The sequence below is a fragment of the Lygodium microphyllum genome, chromosome 7, assembly GCF_053477565.2.
Source record: "Lygodium microphyllum isolate KBCC chromosome 7, Lygodium_microphyllum_v1.1.10, whole genome shotgun sequence".
Classification (NCBI taxonomy): domain Eukaryota; kingdom Viridiplantae; phylum Streptophyta; class Polypodiopsida; order Schizaeales; family Lygodiaceae; genus Lygodium; species Lygodium microphyllum.
Genome location: NC_141141.1, coordinates 57,405,596 through 57,423,664, shown reverse-complemented (window position 1 = coordinate 57,423,664; position 18,069 = coordinate 57,405,596). Strand labels below are relative to the sequence as shown.

Below are 18,069 nucleotides of genomic sequence, written 5' to 3'. Positions count from 1 at the left end.
CAAAAGAAGTGTGCTGCACAGCTGTAATGAATTCAACCATAATTCCTTATAGGAATCCAAGATACAGTGCTTAATATACCTATGCAGGCAAGCTGAATCTACCATCATCAAAGCCTTAGCCTTCCAGTTGCATAGAACAGCTCACAAAGTTGGCATTGCTCAAACACAATTTGAATTAAGTTATGGAATAGAGACAGTGATGCCACAGGAGTCAATTCTTACCTAGACTTCAGCTAGCTGTTCAAGAATGGATATAGAAAAACGATTTACCTAATCACTAATGGCACTGCAAGAAACCAGAGTCTGTGTGGTCCATGCAATGATGTAGAAAGAAAGAAAGGAAGAAAGAAAGGAAGACACACTAATGCTATAAAAGGCCAAAGTGACCTATGAGACCTAAAAAAATAGCAACGAGTTAGAAATGATCTCACCATAGAGTACAATAAACCAAGTAAACATGAAAGTTCCTATGTTCAGGTGGACAGTAATGAAATGTAGCCTGATCCTTCAAGATAGACTTGAGTGATGACACCATAGGTTCGGTCTGACCCTCCAGTATTTATCTCATGGGCTGTGGCAAGATATGCTCAGTCATGTCCAGGTGAGGTGTCTCGGTGGGCACCTTCTATGGCAGGTGAAGATGGCCTAGATCTGTCATGGTGGATAGAGGCAGCAAGCTTGTCATTTAGCAGGTCTGAGGCCTCTCGCTTGGCTTAGGGTCATGGTTTTCTCCAAGGTGACTCCTTGTGATGAAGGTGTGCCCCAGCCTAAAGGAGTGGCCTCCTAGGAAGAAATGGGGAGAGCACTAGTACTAGTGATCATCTTGAAGAAGAATTCAGACAAGGATGTCTCAGTGGATCCAAGGGTACTGCCAAGGTTTGAGAAAGAGACCTTCTGGTATAAGGTTCTAGACGAATTGGATGCATTTAAAGATGACTCCAAGTCCTCAAACACCACAACAAGTGCTAGGAAAAAAAGGGAAAAGGAGGAGACAAAATAACAAATGATATCAAGTGACAGTTATCATTGAGATACCAAGATAAATGCAGATGTATTTATCGAATGCAAAATATACAGAAGTAAAACCAAATAAACGAGGAGGAATAGAAGGCATGATAAGAAAAAAGAGGCTTAAAAAACAATTGTACAGTGAGATTGATGCTACAAGGTGTCATTGCTCTAATCGGCTGTAGCCTGTAACTGAATTCAGGAGACAAGAATTAAGTTAGCACATTTTGATTGATAGATTTATCTTTAAGCTTCTTCTAATTTTACAAGCTACAAGGGCATACCCAACACTTCCCGGAGGAGAACAAGTCTTTGAAAGTTAGTACATCCTCAAACAGAGCAAAATAGTTTTTTTCATACACTGCCGTGTCATGCATGCATGGGTATGAAATCATGATTGAAGTATGATTCATCATTCGAGCCTGAAGCCTGAATCATACATGGCCCTGATATTTTCCTTGTTTTCTTGAGAAAAAGTAGAGAAACTGTACTGATTGTACAGATCATAACTCGAAGATTTGAGTATCAGGAAGCTATGCAATAAAGAACTATTAAATTTTCTTTAAATTGGACCTTTTAAAAATTGTACATTGTTTAAGGTCCAAATATTACCAAGCATTATTGGCCCATATCATACATGCATGACATTCAATGTATGACGAGTATGATTCAATCAATAGTCAGACTAGCTAAAAACTTGCATTTTATTTCATCCATAGCCAGGGCTCACTTCGAGTCAAGTTACAAAGATCTTCACTTTTTTCATGAGATGTTCACTTATGGGTAAGAGGTTATGACATACTTACCTTTATCGGTACCTTAACAAATTGGCCATCAGTGTCGACTGGCATCAAGTGGAGCCCACATCTTGACAATTTCTGACAGCAGAACTGACATGTTAGCACAAAAAAAGGGTGCATAAATTGAAGACATGAGAATTCCTTGAAATTGAGAAGGGACTGATGGCCATGCATCCCATACTTTGGCACACCTTCAGTAAGATTATTGGATCCATTTCCTGGCCTATTAAATATTTGCATTCTACATAAGGCGTCTCTACAAGCTTGCACCACCCAGTTCCAACTTCAATTTTGATGGCTGCCTCACGACTATGCAATGTCAGGACTGCTTTGCACTCAGATAAAGGATTCAGTATCCACGATCTAAAGGGAAAATGTTTAACTCGACTCTGGATTCAGTAGAATTAGCATAATTAGTATAGTTATGCATTTACACTGACAGATTGAATAGACTGATAAGAATCTTAGCATTTAAATCCGACCCTATATTTTGTACCTGTATCATAGCATGAGGTTTAGCTCTAAGAGTCTGAAATTTCAATTTGTGTGTCTCCCTGTCATATTCTATATTAGATATGCCATCCTTTTTCCAAACCTCTTCCTCCTGGGTGCATTGGAAAGCATCAGTCTCAAATTTTTTTTTTGCATTGCACACTTCAAGAAATCTTTTGATGTCTAGCAAATGAGTTATATGTTAAGATTATGTCACAACCAGCTAGAATTAACTAATGCAACTTGAAGATCTCAGAGTTTTAAATTCAATTTCATGTGTTTTCCACCAGAAGAACACAAAGTTAAATACACAACAAAAATGTCCTAGAATATGGGAAATACTATGGTAAAGAAAATGTTCACTGACCTCATCCCACCATCCTATTTCAGGAAGACTCTCAGGAACAATAATTGTTGCTGGAATGGGGAATTCCAAACCAAGTGGAGCCGGAGCTGCAGATGCTCCTTGCCCAGATCCAGCAACAGGAAATGGATATCCAAGATGTACTACAGAACTTGTCATTAATGTGACTGCATAAGGTTTTGAAAGCAGTTGGATAAACTGTGCAAAAACTATGGAATTTTCAAAGAACGGAATTTAGCAAATAAAAATCAAAATCAAAATTAAGATGCACACACAAAAACATACCATGTTCAAACGTCCAACCCTTGGCAGACCTAGGAGCTGCTGGTACTGCTAGTATGTCAATAGCGAAAAATCCCCCCTGGATCACAAGGTTCTTTGTGAGGTAACTGCATCACTGACTAACAATTAGTAAAATGAAGTTACAAAACAAGAGAGGAAATAGTCAAGTCCAAGAGCACCCTGTACAGTTTCAGTTGTTTTGGAGTCCAAAGTAGTGTATGTCAAACTCCTCTCTTTTTCTTTTTTTTTTTTTTTTTTTTTGAGGAAAAGAAAATCCTATCAAAACACCTAGCAGAACTATGGGAAAGATGCATCAATCCCTGAACTATGACAGAAACTGAAACAGGAAATGAGGCTTCTTCTAGGCTGGCTGTTCTCAACGGAGAACATCTAGTTAAAGGGCAGCTGTCTACTTCCCCAAATGAGATGGGTGACAGCTGATTTGCTAATGCCAGCTGACGGCAGACCCAACCAGGCAGTAAACACAGCCATTGAGTGTAGGTGACAGCAGCTGCATGCATGAAGACTTGTTGTGATCAGCAAATGCAAGCTGAAGGAGGACTGATCAGGTCACCAAGGGCTGAAGGTAGGCTGGACAGCACCATGAAGCAAGCTATCTGCCAGAGAAGGGGGTGGGCAGCAATGGAATCAGGCACCAACACAGCCATTGAGTGTAGGTGACAGCAGCTGCATGCATGAAGACTTGTTGTGATCAGCAAATGCAAGCTGAAGGAGGACTGATCAGGTCACCAAGGGCTGAAGGTAGGCTGGACAGCACCATGAAGCAAGCTATCTGCCAGAGAAGGGGGTGGGCAGCAATGGAATCAGGCACCAGCAGTAGGAGAGTCTAATCTGCAACACAAAAGGATGGCAAAATGGTTGTGCCACCCTTCTATTTATAGATGAGGAACCAAGATAAGTTTGCAGGTTTGTTTATTAGACACAGAAACTATGTAGCATTTTGAGTTTTGGGGCTGTTTAAAAATTCACATTCAAACTGAAATGCACCTTTTTCATCTTAACACCCCCTCCCAGGCCCAAAACTAGAACCCAAGAGGGACTGCACTATGCTCACCCCAGATTACCCTTTCCAGATCACCGACTGAAGGTCTATCTCCTCCTGGCAGCCTGGGGGACTCAGTATTAGGGCCTTACGGAGGCCCTCCCACACGCGGAGTAGGCTGCGTAGGAAAGGTGATTTGGGGGTGGGGGGGGTGATCTTGGCTGACGTGAAGATCCATCTCAAGGACGACCTCCACTCACTGCCAAGCCTCGGTCTACAATCTTGAAGGCCCTCCTGCAATAGGACCTTCCAGGTTTGCCCGCCTGGTGTGAGGCCGTAGACCACTAGCTTGCCCAAGAGGGCCATACTTTGATATTTTGGGTCTATGATCCCGAGCTCTCCCTCTGACCGATGCCCTATGATGGTCGCTCACGCCACCTTGGCCCTGGAGTCCTTGGAACCATCTGACCTTGACCAAAGGAAGTTCCGCACTAGGCGGCGGAGCTACGCTATGCAAGATGAGGAGAAGCACCAACACGAGGCGATGTACCAGGCCGTTGGTAGGAGTACCTGGTTGACCACCAGGGCTCGGCCGGCTAGTGAGAGGCGAGCCGTGCTCCAGTAGGTCAGTTTCCTCCGAATAGAATCAAGCATAGGAAGAAACTATTGGGCAGGAGTGATGTCCAGTCCCACCTGGAACCCAAGGTACCGGACGGCGTGCCCTCTGCTCAACCATCTAAATCCCAGGTGGACGTCCCACTCCGTGCTAGAGTCCGGGTCTGTGAGGAAATCAATCGACTTTCGCCGGTTGATTTTCTCTCCTGCTGTGCAGAACAGAATACGTCAAGAGCCAGCCTCACTCTCTCCAGCTGTGGGGGCGCTCGCCGATCCCTCCTGCAATAGAGTGCTGTGTTATTTGCATACTATGAGTCTAACAACTCAGTCTCCTCTCTCACTGGAAGTTGGAGGCCGCGTAGTCCGCTTACACGTGACCTGAGGAAGTGAGACATTGCCTCTACAAAGAGTAGAAACAGGTATGGGGCAAGGAGGCAGCCCTGTCGAACCGATCTCTCCAGCTGAAACTCCTCCCCTCGCCTTCCACCTATGAGAATCCTACTGGTGGCCGATTTGGTTTGGTCAAGGTATCTACAAAATTATCTTATGATGATACAAACTCTAGGCCAATGGTGCCTAGCTCCACCACCTCTTGGGTACAATGATAGTGCATCCCAACATGCTGTCTTTAGACTAATGATGGGATTGCCGACAAGTGCTCTGCACTCTAGTTGTCGCAATAGATCACAATCAGGATGGTGCATGAGAATATATCTCCATCTATAAGATCCTCAAATAGATCACCTCAATGGTGTCAGATGGGAGAGGATCGAGGTGCAGCTGAAGTGCAGTAGACAGTGTGAGAGTGAGAGACAGAGTTGAGCACGACTCCCAATGCAATAGTACTGAATAGAGTGTAAGATGAAAGTACAAATGATAACCCTTATACCTTAGGGTTATAAGGGGCTGTTCACACCCGAACACAGTAAGTGCCCGTAAGTGTGCACCACAAGCACATACAAAATAGTACACATAATCTGGGGGAAAAAACCTCTCCTACCGAGAGTAAAAAGTGCCCCAGTGTCCTAGTGATCACCCGCACACTCCCATATGAGCATAGGCGTAAGTAAGGCGTGTGAGATACCCAACAAACCCCCCTGGAGTGAAGAGTGATCAAGTGTACAAGGATCATCCGCCACCAAAGGGCGTCAAATTCAAAGCATCGCGAAATGCTTCAAATTTGTCTCGTGGAAGAGCTTTGGTGAAGATGTCTGCCACATTGCTGGTGGTAGGACAGTAGACAAGGCTGATATCACCTGCATGTAGCCTCTCTCTTACAAAGTGGTAGTGAATCTCTATGTGTTTCGTGCGAGCATGAAACACAGGGTTCCGTGCCACTGCAATGGCACTCTGACTGTCAGTATATAAAGGAGTAGGCTCCGTAACAGATACATCCAAATCAGCAAGTAAGCGTCTAAGCCATACGCACTCAACTGCAGTAGTGAAGGCTGCCTTGTACTCAGCTTCACATGACGACGTGGCAACAGTGGATTGTTTCTTGCTAAGCCAAGAAATGCATGACGAGCCAAGAAAGAAACAATTGCCACTAGTGGAGTGACGAGTATCAAAATCACCAGCCCAATCAGAGTCACTGTAAGCATGTAACTGCAGTGGTCCCCCCTTGGCATAAAGCAATCCAAGAGCTCTAGTACCCTGCAAGTAACGAAACACACGCTTCACAGCTTGCCAATGCGACATACGAGGCTGATGCATGTACCTGCTCAAAACTGAAACGGCAAACTGTATGTCTGGCCGAGTGTGGCATAGATAGATGAGACATCCCACTGCTGGAGCATAAGTATGGATATCAAACAAATCACTGTCATCATGTAATGACAGTTTGAGCCCAGGTTCCATGGGTGTACAAACTGGCTTGCAATCCTGTAAGCCAAACTTCTCAAGAAGTTGCCCAATGTACCTTGACTGACATAATCCAATGCCTCTAGCATCATGTACAAACTGGATGCCCAAGTAATAGTGCAAAATACCCAAGTCAGACATGTCAAAAGTTTGCTGTAAATTATTTTTGAATGCTGAAATCTGATCAGCACGTGTTCCAGTGAGCAAAAGGTCGTCTACATATAGACACAAAATCAGCATGGATCCCCCCTCTTTATGTACATAAAGGGTAGACTCAGATGGGCTGTTTACAAACCCCTGACTAAGCAAGAAGGCATCTATCTTTGCGTACCAAGCTCGTGGAGCTTGTTTCAAACCATATAGAGCTTTTTTCAGCTTGCATACTAAATTTTCTGAGCCTTCAACTGCAAAACCAATGGGCTGCTGTACATACACTTCTTCTTGAAGTTCCCCATGTAAGAATGCAGTCTTTATATCCAGCTGATGCACTTTCCAACCAAAATGTGCAGCCAAGGCAATCATAGACCGAATGGTCGTCATACGGGAGGTAGGAGCAAAGGTCTCCTCATAGTCAATGCCCTTTTTCTGTGCGTAGCCTTTAGCTACCAGCCGTGCCTTGTACTTATCTATGGATCCATCTGCATTCCTTTTCAATTTGTAGACCCATTTCGTACCAATGGCACGCTTGCCAACTGGCAAAGACACCAAATCCCAAGTATGATTCTTATGAATAGAATCCAATTCAGCTTGCATGGCTGCCATCCAATGCACACTATGTCGTGCATCCTCAAAACATTCAGGCTCCTCATTATCATGAGTACATGCTGCCATAACAAACTCCATGGAATGTGCTGAATCATGCAGTCGAGTTTGCCTTCGAGTATGACCAGCCAAGGGTGTTTCCAAATGACTATCTCTCATAGTCTGCGTGTACCATCTAGGCACCTGTCTTGCTTCCTGACTGTGTACAAGTTCCTGCTGAATTTCAGTTTCAGCAATGTGCTGATTTACTGCATGTTCCATAGGAGCAGCTGGCTGAACATTAGGTTCATTTGCTGAAGTACCAGCTGAATCACCAAATGTGATGGGCAGCAGCCCTTCAAAGACATCACGGGCAGCCTGATATGTATCAAAACCAGCCAAGGATAATTCTGATTTTTCATCAAATACAACATCCCTGCTGACAAAAACCTTCTTGGTCACGGGATCATAGAGTCTGTAGCCTTTGCTTTCGCTGCTATATCCCATAAAGATGCATTTTACAGCCTTGTTGTCCAACTTCTTTCGAAGTACCTGTGGAATATGGGCATATGCAAGACACCCAAAAGTACGGAAGTGGCCAACATAAGGTTTGCGGCTGTGCCAAGCCTCAAAAGGTGTGACGGTTTTCAAGGCCTTGGTAGGGCATCTGTTCAAAATGTGGCAAGCGCACATGACGGCTTCCATCCAAAAACTATGAGGCAAACTCTTTGCCTTCAGCATACATCTGGCCATCTCCATGAGTGACCGATTTTTCCTCTCTGCTACCCCATTCTGCTGTGGAGTATATGCAGTAGTGTACTGATGGATAATGCCCTTCTGCTGCAAATAAGAATTCAGCATAGAGGACATGTATTCCCCCCCTCGGTCCGAACGGAGAGTCTTAATCTTGCAACCAGACTGAGTTTCCACAAGTGCACTGAAAGCCAAAAATGCATCATACACTTCTGACTTCTTTTTCAAGCAGTAGACCCAGCACAAACGTGTAAAGTCATCAATAAATGTTACAAAATAGTAACAACCACCCAATGACTGTGTCTGCATGGGCCCACAAACATCCGAATGCACAAGCTGCAATCTGGCTGTTGCTCTAAAAGCAACATCACGGGGAAAAGAGAAACGATGCATTTTCCCCAAAATGCAACCCTCGCATAAATGCTCAGGAGGTCTCTCCAAGAGAGGTAATCCATCCAACATCTGAGTACGCTGTAATAGCATCAAGCTGCCATAGTTTACATGCCCCAAACGAGCATGCCATAACTCTGCCTCTAACATAGCAGGAGTAAGAGTGGATGTCAAATATGCAGACTGATCTACCGAAAGAGCATCCAACTCATATAACCCATGACACAGAGAACCTGTCAAGACCAATGTCATGTGTTCCTTGTCACGGACCATGCAACGGTCATCATCAAAGGTGACCTGCAAACCACAACGTGCCATAGAAGAAATGGAAAGCAGATTCTTCTTAATGCCAGGCACATACAAAGCATCCTGTAGGCGGAGAATAGAGCCATCAATGGCTGTAAGCTGAATCTCCCCAATACCACGAACAGGGTATGATGCATTATTAGCACACTGAACAGACTTCCCAACGGGAGGTGCACCAAGAGAAGCAAACAAATCTCTACGAGATGTGATATGCCGTGAAGCACCACTGTCAAAGAACCAAGTGTCAGCATCTTCTGTAGAGCTAAATGCTCTATCAGCCCAAGAGACATCATAACTGCAAGTGTAAAAACAATAGTCCCTGTCTGCAACAAAGGACGCGGACTCACTAGCAGTGGAAGGAGCTGCAGAAACAGACATCCCTGACTCCTTCTTCTTCTCTTTGGCGATGCGCTTCCTGCACTCAGTGATGTAGTGGCCAGGCTTCTTGCAGTAATGGCATTTTCCTTTCTTGGCTTGCGTGCCCCCCTGTTTCTGACTTGTCTGTGAAGTGTTACTACTACCAGAACTCTGCGAAGCATTTTTCCCTTGGCTGTTTTTACCCTTCTGCCTTGACATAAAAGCCTGCTCAGAGGCTATACCATCCACACCACTGTTCCGTCTAGTTTGTTCCTCCTCTAGAAGCAAACTGACAAGCTGAATGAAAGTGATGGGCTCTTTCGAAATCCTCATAGTGAGGTTCAAGGCAGTATGAAAAGCCAAGTAAGAGGGAGGCAGTGAATTCAATGTCGTAGAAATCAGCTGCGCATCTGAGTAGTACTCAACCACATTCATGAGTTGCTCCCGCAAGTCCTGAATTTTGTTGAGATGATCCTGCATAGAATCACCCTCATTCATCTTTAGAGTCTCTAGCTCTTTCTTCAAGAAAGAGATGCGAGTCTCATTCTTTCCTGCAAACATCTGCTCCAATATCAACCAAGCTTCTTGTGAAGAAGCTGCTGAACGAATATGAGGAATGATAGAACGCTGAACTGCCAATGCAATCAGCGACATAGCCTGTGCATCCCGTGTATCCCAAGTTTTCTGAGCTGCAGTTCTTGGGGGAAGTGGCTGAGCGGGCTGAGGTGGAGGGGGCTGAGGTTGCCCTCTTGCACGTCCTCCTGGAGGAGGAGTAGCGGGAGCCACAACTCCCGGTCGTGCTTCCTCTCCACTGACATAATCCCACAAATTTTTTGCCACTAATACATTCTTCATCATGAAAGACCAAAGGGAATAATTGTTCCCATCCAATCGGTCTTCCTTGGACACATAGGTGAATACATCTCCTCCCTGATTTGCCATTATTTCCCAAAAGGCAATTGAGCAATGTCAATGCAGTACGGGCTGGAAATCTGCAAATTTCCAGAAATTGCAGCAAACACAAGTCTGCAATTAATGTGCAAAGGGTACTCTGTCACAAAAACTGTCACTGATGCACGCTTTCCAAGGTGCAATTAGTGCTCAGCAGCACTAAAACATCAAAAGCCCCAAAATTTTCTGCCCAAAATTTCTGTCACAAATGTCTGTTACAAAAGCCCCAAAATGTGCATTCAATGTGTCACAGACAGACACAGCACGTTTCCCAATGCTGAAAACTGAACCTGCTGTTCAGCACGTTTCCCAATGCTGAACCTGAACCTGTTGCACGAACTCCTGTGTAAAAGAAAAGTGCAGAATGTTACCTCTGCGTGTTGACGACGGGCACGATTCCCGAGGTAATGACTGCTGGGTACAGTCGGACTGACGCACAGGTACAGGCGTGCAGGTCCAGTGACACGCGCAGGCAGGACTGGGCGCGCGCTGGGCAGAGGAGGCGGCACCCAGGACTGGGTGGTGGAGACAGGTGGAGCGCTGGCAGCTGGAGCTGACGGCACAGTCTAGCTCAGCGCAGGGAGGCTGCGCAGGCAGACTGACAGGCGAAGGGGCACGCTGGGCAGACACAGGGCAGAGGACACGCTGGGCAGAGGTGGCAGCACGCAGGTACAGGTGGCGCGCTGGGCAGGGCGCGCTGTGCAGGACAGATAGCACGCTGTGCAGGACACGCACAGGTACAGGCGGCTGGGGCAGAACTGGCGGGGGCTGGCTGAACTGGAGTGGGCTGCAGACTGCAGACTGAAGACTGCTCTGAGCTGAGCTCTGATACCAAATGTCAGATGGGAGAGGATCGAGGTGCAGCTGAAGTGCAGTAGACAGTGTGAGAGTGAGAGACAGAGTTGAGCACGACTCCCAATGCAATAGTACTGAATAGAGTGTAAGATGAAAGTACAAATGATAACCCTTATACCTTAGGGTTATAAGGGGCTGTTCACACCCGAACACAGTAAGTGCCCGTAAGTGTGCACCACAAGCACATACAAAATAGTACACATAATCTGGGGGAAAAAACCTCTCCTACCGAGAGTAAAAAGTGCCCCAGTGTCCTAGTGATCACCCGCACACTCCCATATGAGCGTAGGCGTAAGTAAGGCGTGTGAGATACCCAACAAATGGTGCCATCATAGGGAGCAGAATACCCAACCTTGGCAAATGAGGCAACAACTATTTCCTTCTATTTAAGGCTTCACCAAAATACCATTCTACCCCTTATTCAGAACTTATATATCAAAACCACTTCATAGGGGGTCAACTATATTCTTCTATAAGTCGATGATATGTTGCTCACTAGTTCAAACTTAACTACCATAGTGGATATAAGAGCACAACTTTGCTCCGTATTTGAAATAACCGATCTTCATCAACTATGTTAAGTTTTGGGTATGGAGTTTTTCATCATGGGGATGGGATCTTTGTATCCCACTAGAAATGTGCCCTTGAGTTAGTGGATCAATATTTTCTCTGATTAGACACGATCCATAGCCACAACATTAGATCCTACTGTAAAGCTATGGATCCTCATGCACTACCTTTCAAGAAGCACACCTATTGCTCAGTCATGGGAAAGCTCTTATGGTTGATACATACTAGGCCACATCTTGTATACTCGATTTCATTGCTTAGTCAATATTTCAATGTACCAAAACTCTCACATTGGATTTAATGTTTGCATGTATTGAGATTTTGTAGGGTTACACTGACTATGATTGTGCAAGAGTCTATGGAACCATAGATATCATCCTTGCTTCAGCCCATAAAGGACATTTTGTAAATAAAAGACCTTATCTTTGTGGTCTGGAAGAGAAAACCCGAGAGCCTGCTTCACATAAGCTTCTCCCTTCAAATAACCATTCCGAAAGGCACTTTTGATATCCATCTCATAGATAGGCCAATCATGATGGTAAGGCCAAGGCAACTAACAAACAAAACAATGTCAACCACATTGTAGGCCCAAAGGTATCTTTATAGTCAATACCTTGTTTCTATCAAAACCGTTGTACCAAAAGGCGAGCCTTGTATTTAGTCACCATTCCATCAGCTTTTGATTTAGTTTAAAAGATCCATTTGGTCCCAATGACCTTCTTGTGGCCCAAATGATCTAACAAAGACTAGGTTCCATTCTTGTCAATGTTCTCAAGCTCCTTTTTCATGGCCTCTCGCCATTGAGGATGCTTTAGAACCTCCTACCCAAATATTCAGCTCAGAGTATGTTATGTAATTTGTCATAAAGACAAATACAAATAAAGCAATAGGTACAAGCTTATTAGATTTTCTAGGTCCCTCCCAGACTATATCTATTGGAATGATCCCTGAATCCCACATGATCTACTCATATCAATGAGGTAATGGATCCCCATGAGGGGGCCTAGGAGTCAAAGATGTGAGATGGAGAGAGAATCGCAGCTCAACTAAGAGTGCAGTAGATAGTGTGGAGAGTGAAGCATGATACCCAATGCAATAGACTGAAAGAGTGTAATTTGAAAGTACAAAGTACAACCCTTAAACCTTAGGGTTGTTGGGGGTGTTTACACCCGAACACAATAAGTGCCCGTAAGTGTGTGACATAAGCACATACGAAAGAAGACAATAAGTCTAGGGGAAAAAATCTCTCATACCGAGGGTAAAAAGTGCCCCATTGTTCTACTGATCACCAACACTCCTCTATGAGCGTAGGCATGAGTGAAAACCCAATAAATCCCCTTGGAGTGAAGAGTGATCAAAAGTATAAGGATCATCTGCCACCAAAGGAGATCAAATTTAAAGCATTGCAAAATGCTTCAAATTTGTCACGAGGAAGAGCTTTGGTGAAGATGTCTGCCACATTATTGGTTGTAGGATATTAGACAAGGCTGATATCACCTGCATGTAGCCTCTCTCTGACAAAGTGATAATGTATCTCAATGTGTTTAGTGCGTGCATGGAACACTGGGTTCTGTGCCACTACAATGGTACTCTGATTGTCAGTGAACAAAGAAGTAGGCTCTGTAACAGATACATCCAAATTAGCTAGCAAGTGTCTAATCCATACGCATTCAATTGTGGTAGTGAAAGCTGCCTTGTATTCAGCTTCACATGACAATATGGCAACAGTGGATTGTTTCTTGCTAAGCCAAGATATGCAAAATGACCCAAAAAAAAAACAATTGCCACTAGTGGAGTGATGTGAATCATAATCACCAGTCCAATCAGAGTCACTATAAGCATGTAATTGCAGTGGTCTCCCCTTGGCATAAAGCAATCCAAGAGATCTAGTACTCTACAAGTAACAAAAGACACACTTAACAGCTTGCCAATGTGACATGCGTGGCTAATGCATATATCAGCTCAGGGCTGAAACTGCAAACTATATGTTCAGCCTAGTGTTGCATAGGTAAATAAGACATTCAACTGCTGAAGCATATGTGTGTATATAAAACAAATCACTGCCATCATGTAATGACAGCTTAGTCCAGGTTCCATTGGTGTACAGACTGGCTTGCAATCCTGTAAGCCAAACTTCTCAAGAAGTTTACCAATGTCTCTTGACTGTGATAAACCAATGCCTCTAGCATCATGTATGAACTGAATGCCTAAGTAATAATGCAAAAACCCCAAGTCTGACATTTCAAAAGTTTGTTGCAAATTTTGTTTGAATGCTGAAATTTGATCAGCATGTGTCTCTATAAGCAAAAGATCATCAACATATAGACAAATGATCAACATGGATCCCCCCTCTTTACATACGTAAAGGTGAGACTCAAATGAGCTGTTTATAAATCCTTGGCTGAGCAAAAAGGCATCTATCTTTGCATACCAAGCTCTAGGAGCTTGTTTCAAACCATATAAAGCCTTTTTTAGCTTGCAAACCAAGTGTTTGGATCCCTCAACTACAAAACCAATGGGCTACTGTACATATACTTCCTCATGAAGTTCCCCATGTAAAAATGCAGTTTTAATATCCAACTGATGCACAGTCCATCCATAATGGGCAGCCAAAGCAACCATAGACCTGATGGTCGTCATTCGGGAGGTAGGAGCAAATGTCTCCTCATAGTCAATGCCTTTCTTCTGTGCATAGCCTTTAGCTATAAGCCTTGCCTTATATTTGTCAATGGATCCATTTGCATTCCGTTTCAGCTTGTAGACCCATTTTGTTCCCATGGCTTTCTTCCCAAAGAGCAAAGACACTAAATCCCATGTTTGATTCTTAGTGATAGAATCCAATTCAGCTTGCATTGTTACCATCCAATGCATATTTTGTTGTGTATCCTCAAAACATTCAGGCTCCTCATCATCAACTGTGCTTGCTGCCATAACAAACTCCATGGTATGTATAATATTATGCATTCGAGCTTGCCTTCTAGTACGACCAGCCATGGGTGCATCCAAATGACTATCTTTCATAGTCTATAAATACTATCTAGGCATTTGTCTTGCCTCTTGACTGTGCATAAGCTCTTGCTGAATTTCAGTTTCACCACTTTGCTGAATATTCAGATCAGCCAATGGCTGATTTTCTGCATTTTCCAATGGAGCGACTGGCTGAACATTGAGTTTACTTGTTGAAACTCCAGGTGAATCACCAAATGTAATGGGCAGCAGCTGTTCAAATACATCACGGGCAGCCTGATATGTGTCTAAACCAGCAAGGGACAATTCTGATTTTTCATCAAATAGTACATCCCTACTGACAAACACCTTTTTAGAGACAGGATCATAGAGTCTGTAGGCTCTCACTACTATATCCCACAAAAATGCATTTGACAGCCTTGTTATCCAACTTTTTTTTGAGTACCTATGGAATGTGTGCATATGCAAGACATCGAAAGGTAGGAAAGTGTCCAACAAAAGGTTTCCGCCTGTTCCAAGCCTCAAAAGGTGTAATTTTCTTAAATGCTTTGGTGGGGCATCTGTTCAAAACATGGCAAGCACACATAATGGCTTCCATCCAAAAATCGTGTGGCAAGCTCTTCGCTTTCAGCATACATCTGGCCATCTCCATGGGTGAACAATTAATTATTCCTCTCTGCAACCCCATTCTGTTGTGGAGTATAAGTAGTAGTGAACTGATGAACAATGCCATTCTGCTTCAAAAAGGAATTCAGCATAGAGGATTTATATTTCCCCCCTCGGTTCGAATAGAGTCTTTATTTTACAGCTAGATTGGTTCTCAACAAGTGCAACAAATGCCAAGAATGCATCATACACTTCTGACTTTTTCAGCAAAGAGTAGACCCAGTAGAATCGAGTAAATTCACAAAATAGTAACATCCTCCCAATGACTTTGTCTGCATAGGACCACATACATCCGAATGCACTAACTGTAACCTGGTTGTGGCTCTAAAAGCAACATCACGGGGAAATGAAAACCAATGCATTCTCCCCAAAATGCATCCCTTGCACAAGTGCCCAGGAGGTCTCTCCAGAAGAGGCAATCCATCTAGTATCTGTGTACGTTGTAAGAGCATCAAGCTACCAAAGTTCACATGCCCCATGTGAGTATGCCATAACTCTGCCCGTATCATAGCAGGAGTAAGAGTGGATGCCAAGTACGTTGACTGATCAACTGAAAGAGGATCCGACCCATATAACCCATGACATAAAGTGCCAGTCAAGACCAAAGTCGTGTTCTTTGTCTCTCACCATACATTAGTCATCATCAAATGTGACCTGCAATCCATAACGTGCCAAAGAAGAAATAGAGAGCAGATTCTTCTTTATACCGGACACAAACAAAGCATCGAAGAATAGAGCCATCAATGGCTATGAGCACAATCTCCCCAATACCTCTAACAGGGTATGATGCATTGTTGGCACATTGTACAAAATTGCCAACTAGAGTTGCACCAACAGAAGCAAATAAATCTATGCGAGATGTGATGTGCCTAGAAACATCACTGTCAAAAAACCAAGTGGCTGCATCCTCAGTAGAGTTAAATGCTCAATCAGCCCAAGAAGTGTCATAACTACATGTGTAGAAGTAATAGTCCCTGTCTGCAAAAAGGAACGCGGACTCAGTGACAGTGGAAGGAGCATCGGAAACAGACATTCCTGACTCCTTTTTCTTCTCCTTGGTGATGTGCTTTCTAGACTCAGTGATATAATGGCCTAGGTTCCTGTAATAATGGCATTTTCCCTTTTTGGCTTGTGTGCCCCCTTGTTTTTTACTTCTCTGTGAGATGCTTGAAGTCCCAAAGCTCTACAGAGCATTCTTTACTTGGCTACCTTTTCCCTTCTGTCTAGCTATAAAAGCCTGCTCAGAGGCTATGACATTCACACCACTATTTCTTCTTGTTTGCTCCTCCTCTAGAAGCAAACTCACTAACTAAAGAAAGGAAATAGGCTGTGGAGCTATCCCCATTGTGAGGTTTAGGGTAGTGTGGAAAGCCAAGTACGAAGGAGGTAATGAGTTCAATGTAGTAGATATCAGTTGTGCATCTGAATAGTACTCATCGACATTCATAAGTTGCTCACGCAAGTCTTGAATTTTGTTCAAGTGATCCTTATTAGAATCACCCTCATCCATCTTCAATGTTTCAAGCTCTTTCTTTAAGAAAGAGATGTAGGTCTCATTTTTACCAACAAACATGTGCTCCAAAGTTAGCCAAGCTTCTTGTAAAGAATCTGTCAAACGAATGTGGGGAATGATGGACCGCTGAACTGCCAATGCAATTAGCGACAAAGCCTGTGAATCCCGTGTATCCCATGCTTTTTGAGCTGCTCATCTTTGGGGAAGTGGTTGAAGTGGAGCAGGCTGAACAAGTTGAGGTGCCCGTTGTCCATGTCCTCCTGGAGGAGGAGTAGCAGAAGCCACAACTCCATGCCTAACTTCTTCTCCACTGACATAATCCCAAAGATTTTTTGCAACAAGCACATTCTTCATCATGAAGAACCAAAGTGAGTAATTGTTACCATCCAATCTGTCCTCTTTGGATACACACGTAAATACATTTCCTCCCTGATTTTCCATGATAATCAATACCAAAAGAAGGCAAAAGAGCAATGTCCAAGCTGGAATAACCTGAAAATCTCCAAAATTTCTAGAAATTACAGCAAATAGCTTGCTGCAATTAGTACACTGAGGTACACTATGTCAAAACTGTTTGTAATGCACACAGTCCAAGGTGCATTCAATGTTCAACAACATTGTATGAGCAAAAACCCCAAAATTTCTTGCCCTAAAATTGTCCAAAACAATCTATCTCTAATTGAGACTGTAGTACATGTGCTAATGTCTTCAAAAAACTCAAAAGCCCCAAAATTTCTAATAAATTTTCCCAGAAATTTGCATCAACCGTGTCCTAGACACGTACCCAGACCGCTGTACCTGTTGGGCAAAAGCCCCTTTTCCAGAGGTGAATCTGAAGTAAAAATGTAAAATTAAAAAAAAAACCTCTGAAATCAGTTGACCAATCAAGCTCGTGGCCATTGGCATAGGAGGTACAGGTGTAGGCGGTGCTTCCAAGTGAGTTGGCGGGTAGCTGAGTATAGGTGGACACAAGTATAGGCGTAGGCGCAGGTACAGGCGCAGGTAGACGTGGCACAGGGTATGGGTGGTGGGTGCCTGAGGTCCAAGCGGGTGGTGCGGACGTAGGCACAAGAGGCAAACGTAGCACAAGCATCGCTTAGGTTGCAGTAAGGAAGGCAGTCACGGGCCAGGGGTTGGTAGTCGTCATAGGCTATAGGCGGCTGTAGGCATCGTCAGAGGTAGCCTCGTGGGTGATATCCCAGGCATGTCAAAGGCACGTATGGATGGACGGTGGTGCTGCCAGGCGAGCTGGCATTAGGGGCTGAGTTGACGGGTGCAACGTTGGACTGAAGACAGTCGTGCACTGCTGACGAGCTACTGCAGGCGGCACAGTCGAGCACTGCTAACGAGCTACTGCAGGTGGCACATGCAATCTTCCACTATGGCATTGCTAGTGAGACGAGCTATACTGAGCCGGAACTTTTGAAGACTGAGCAGAGCTGAACTAAGCAGAACGTCAGCTCTGATACCAAGTGTGAGATGGAGAGAGGATCAAAGCTCAGCTGAGAGTGCAGTAGACAGTGTGGAGAGTGAAGCACGACACCCAATGCAAGACTAAAAGAGTGTAATCTAAAAG

At 44.1% G+C, this 18,069-nt stretch overlaps 1 protein-coding gene across 3 annotated transcripts in view; it reads right to left on the bottom strand.

Moving 5' to 3' along the window:
- The window catches only part of LOC148033477 (uncharacterized), a 277,944-nt gene that overhangs the window by 81,791 nt on the left and 178,084 nt on the right, over positions 1 to 18,069 (bottom strand). Inside the window, exons 8-12 of one of the 3 annotated variants that reach the window (XM_087681411.1) lie at positions 2,950 to 3,025; positions 2,668 to 2,873; positions 2,305 to 2,412; positions 2,000 to 2,197; positions 1,815 to 1,886 (exon numbers count right to left, since the gene is read on the bottom strand). In XM_087681411.1, coding sequence (XP_087537537.1) covers positions 1,815 to 1,886; positions 2,000 to 2,197; positions 2,305 to 2,412; positions 2,668 to 2,873; positions 2,950 to 3,025 — 660 coding nt within the window. The remainder of the gene's footprint in view (positions 1 to 1,814; positions 1,887 to 1,999; positions 2,198 to 2,304; positions 2,413 to 2,667; positions 2,874 to 2,949; positions 3,026 to 18,069) is intronic. The other 2 variants (XM_087681412.1, XM_087681413.1) reach the window with 2 other exon arrangements.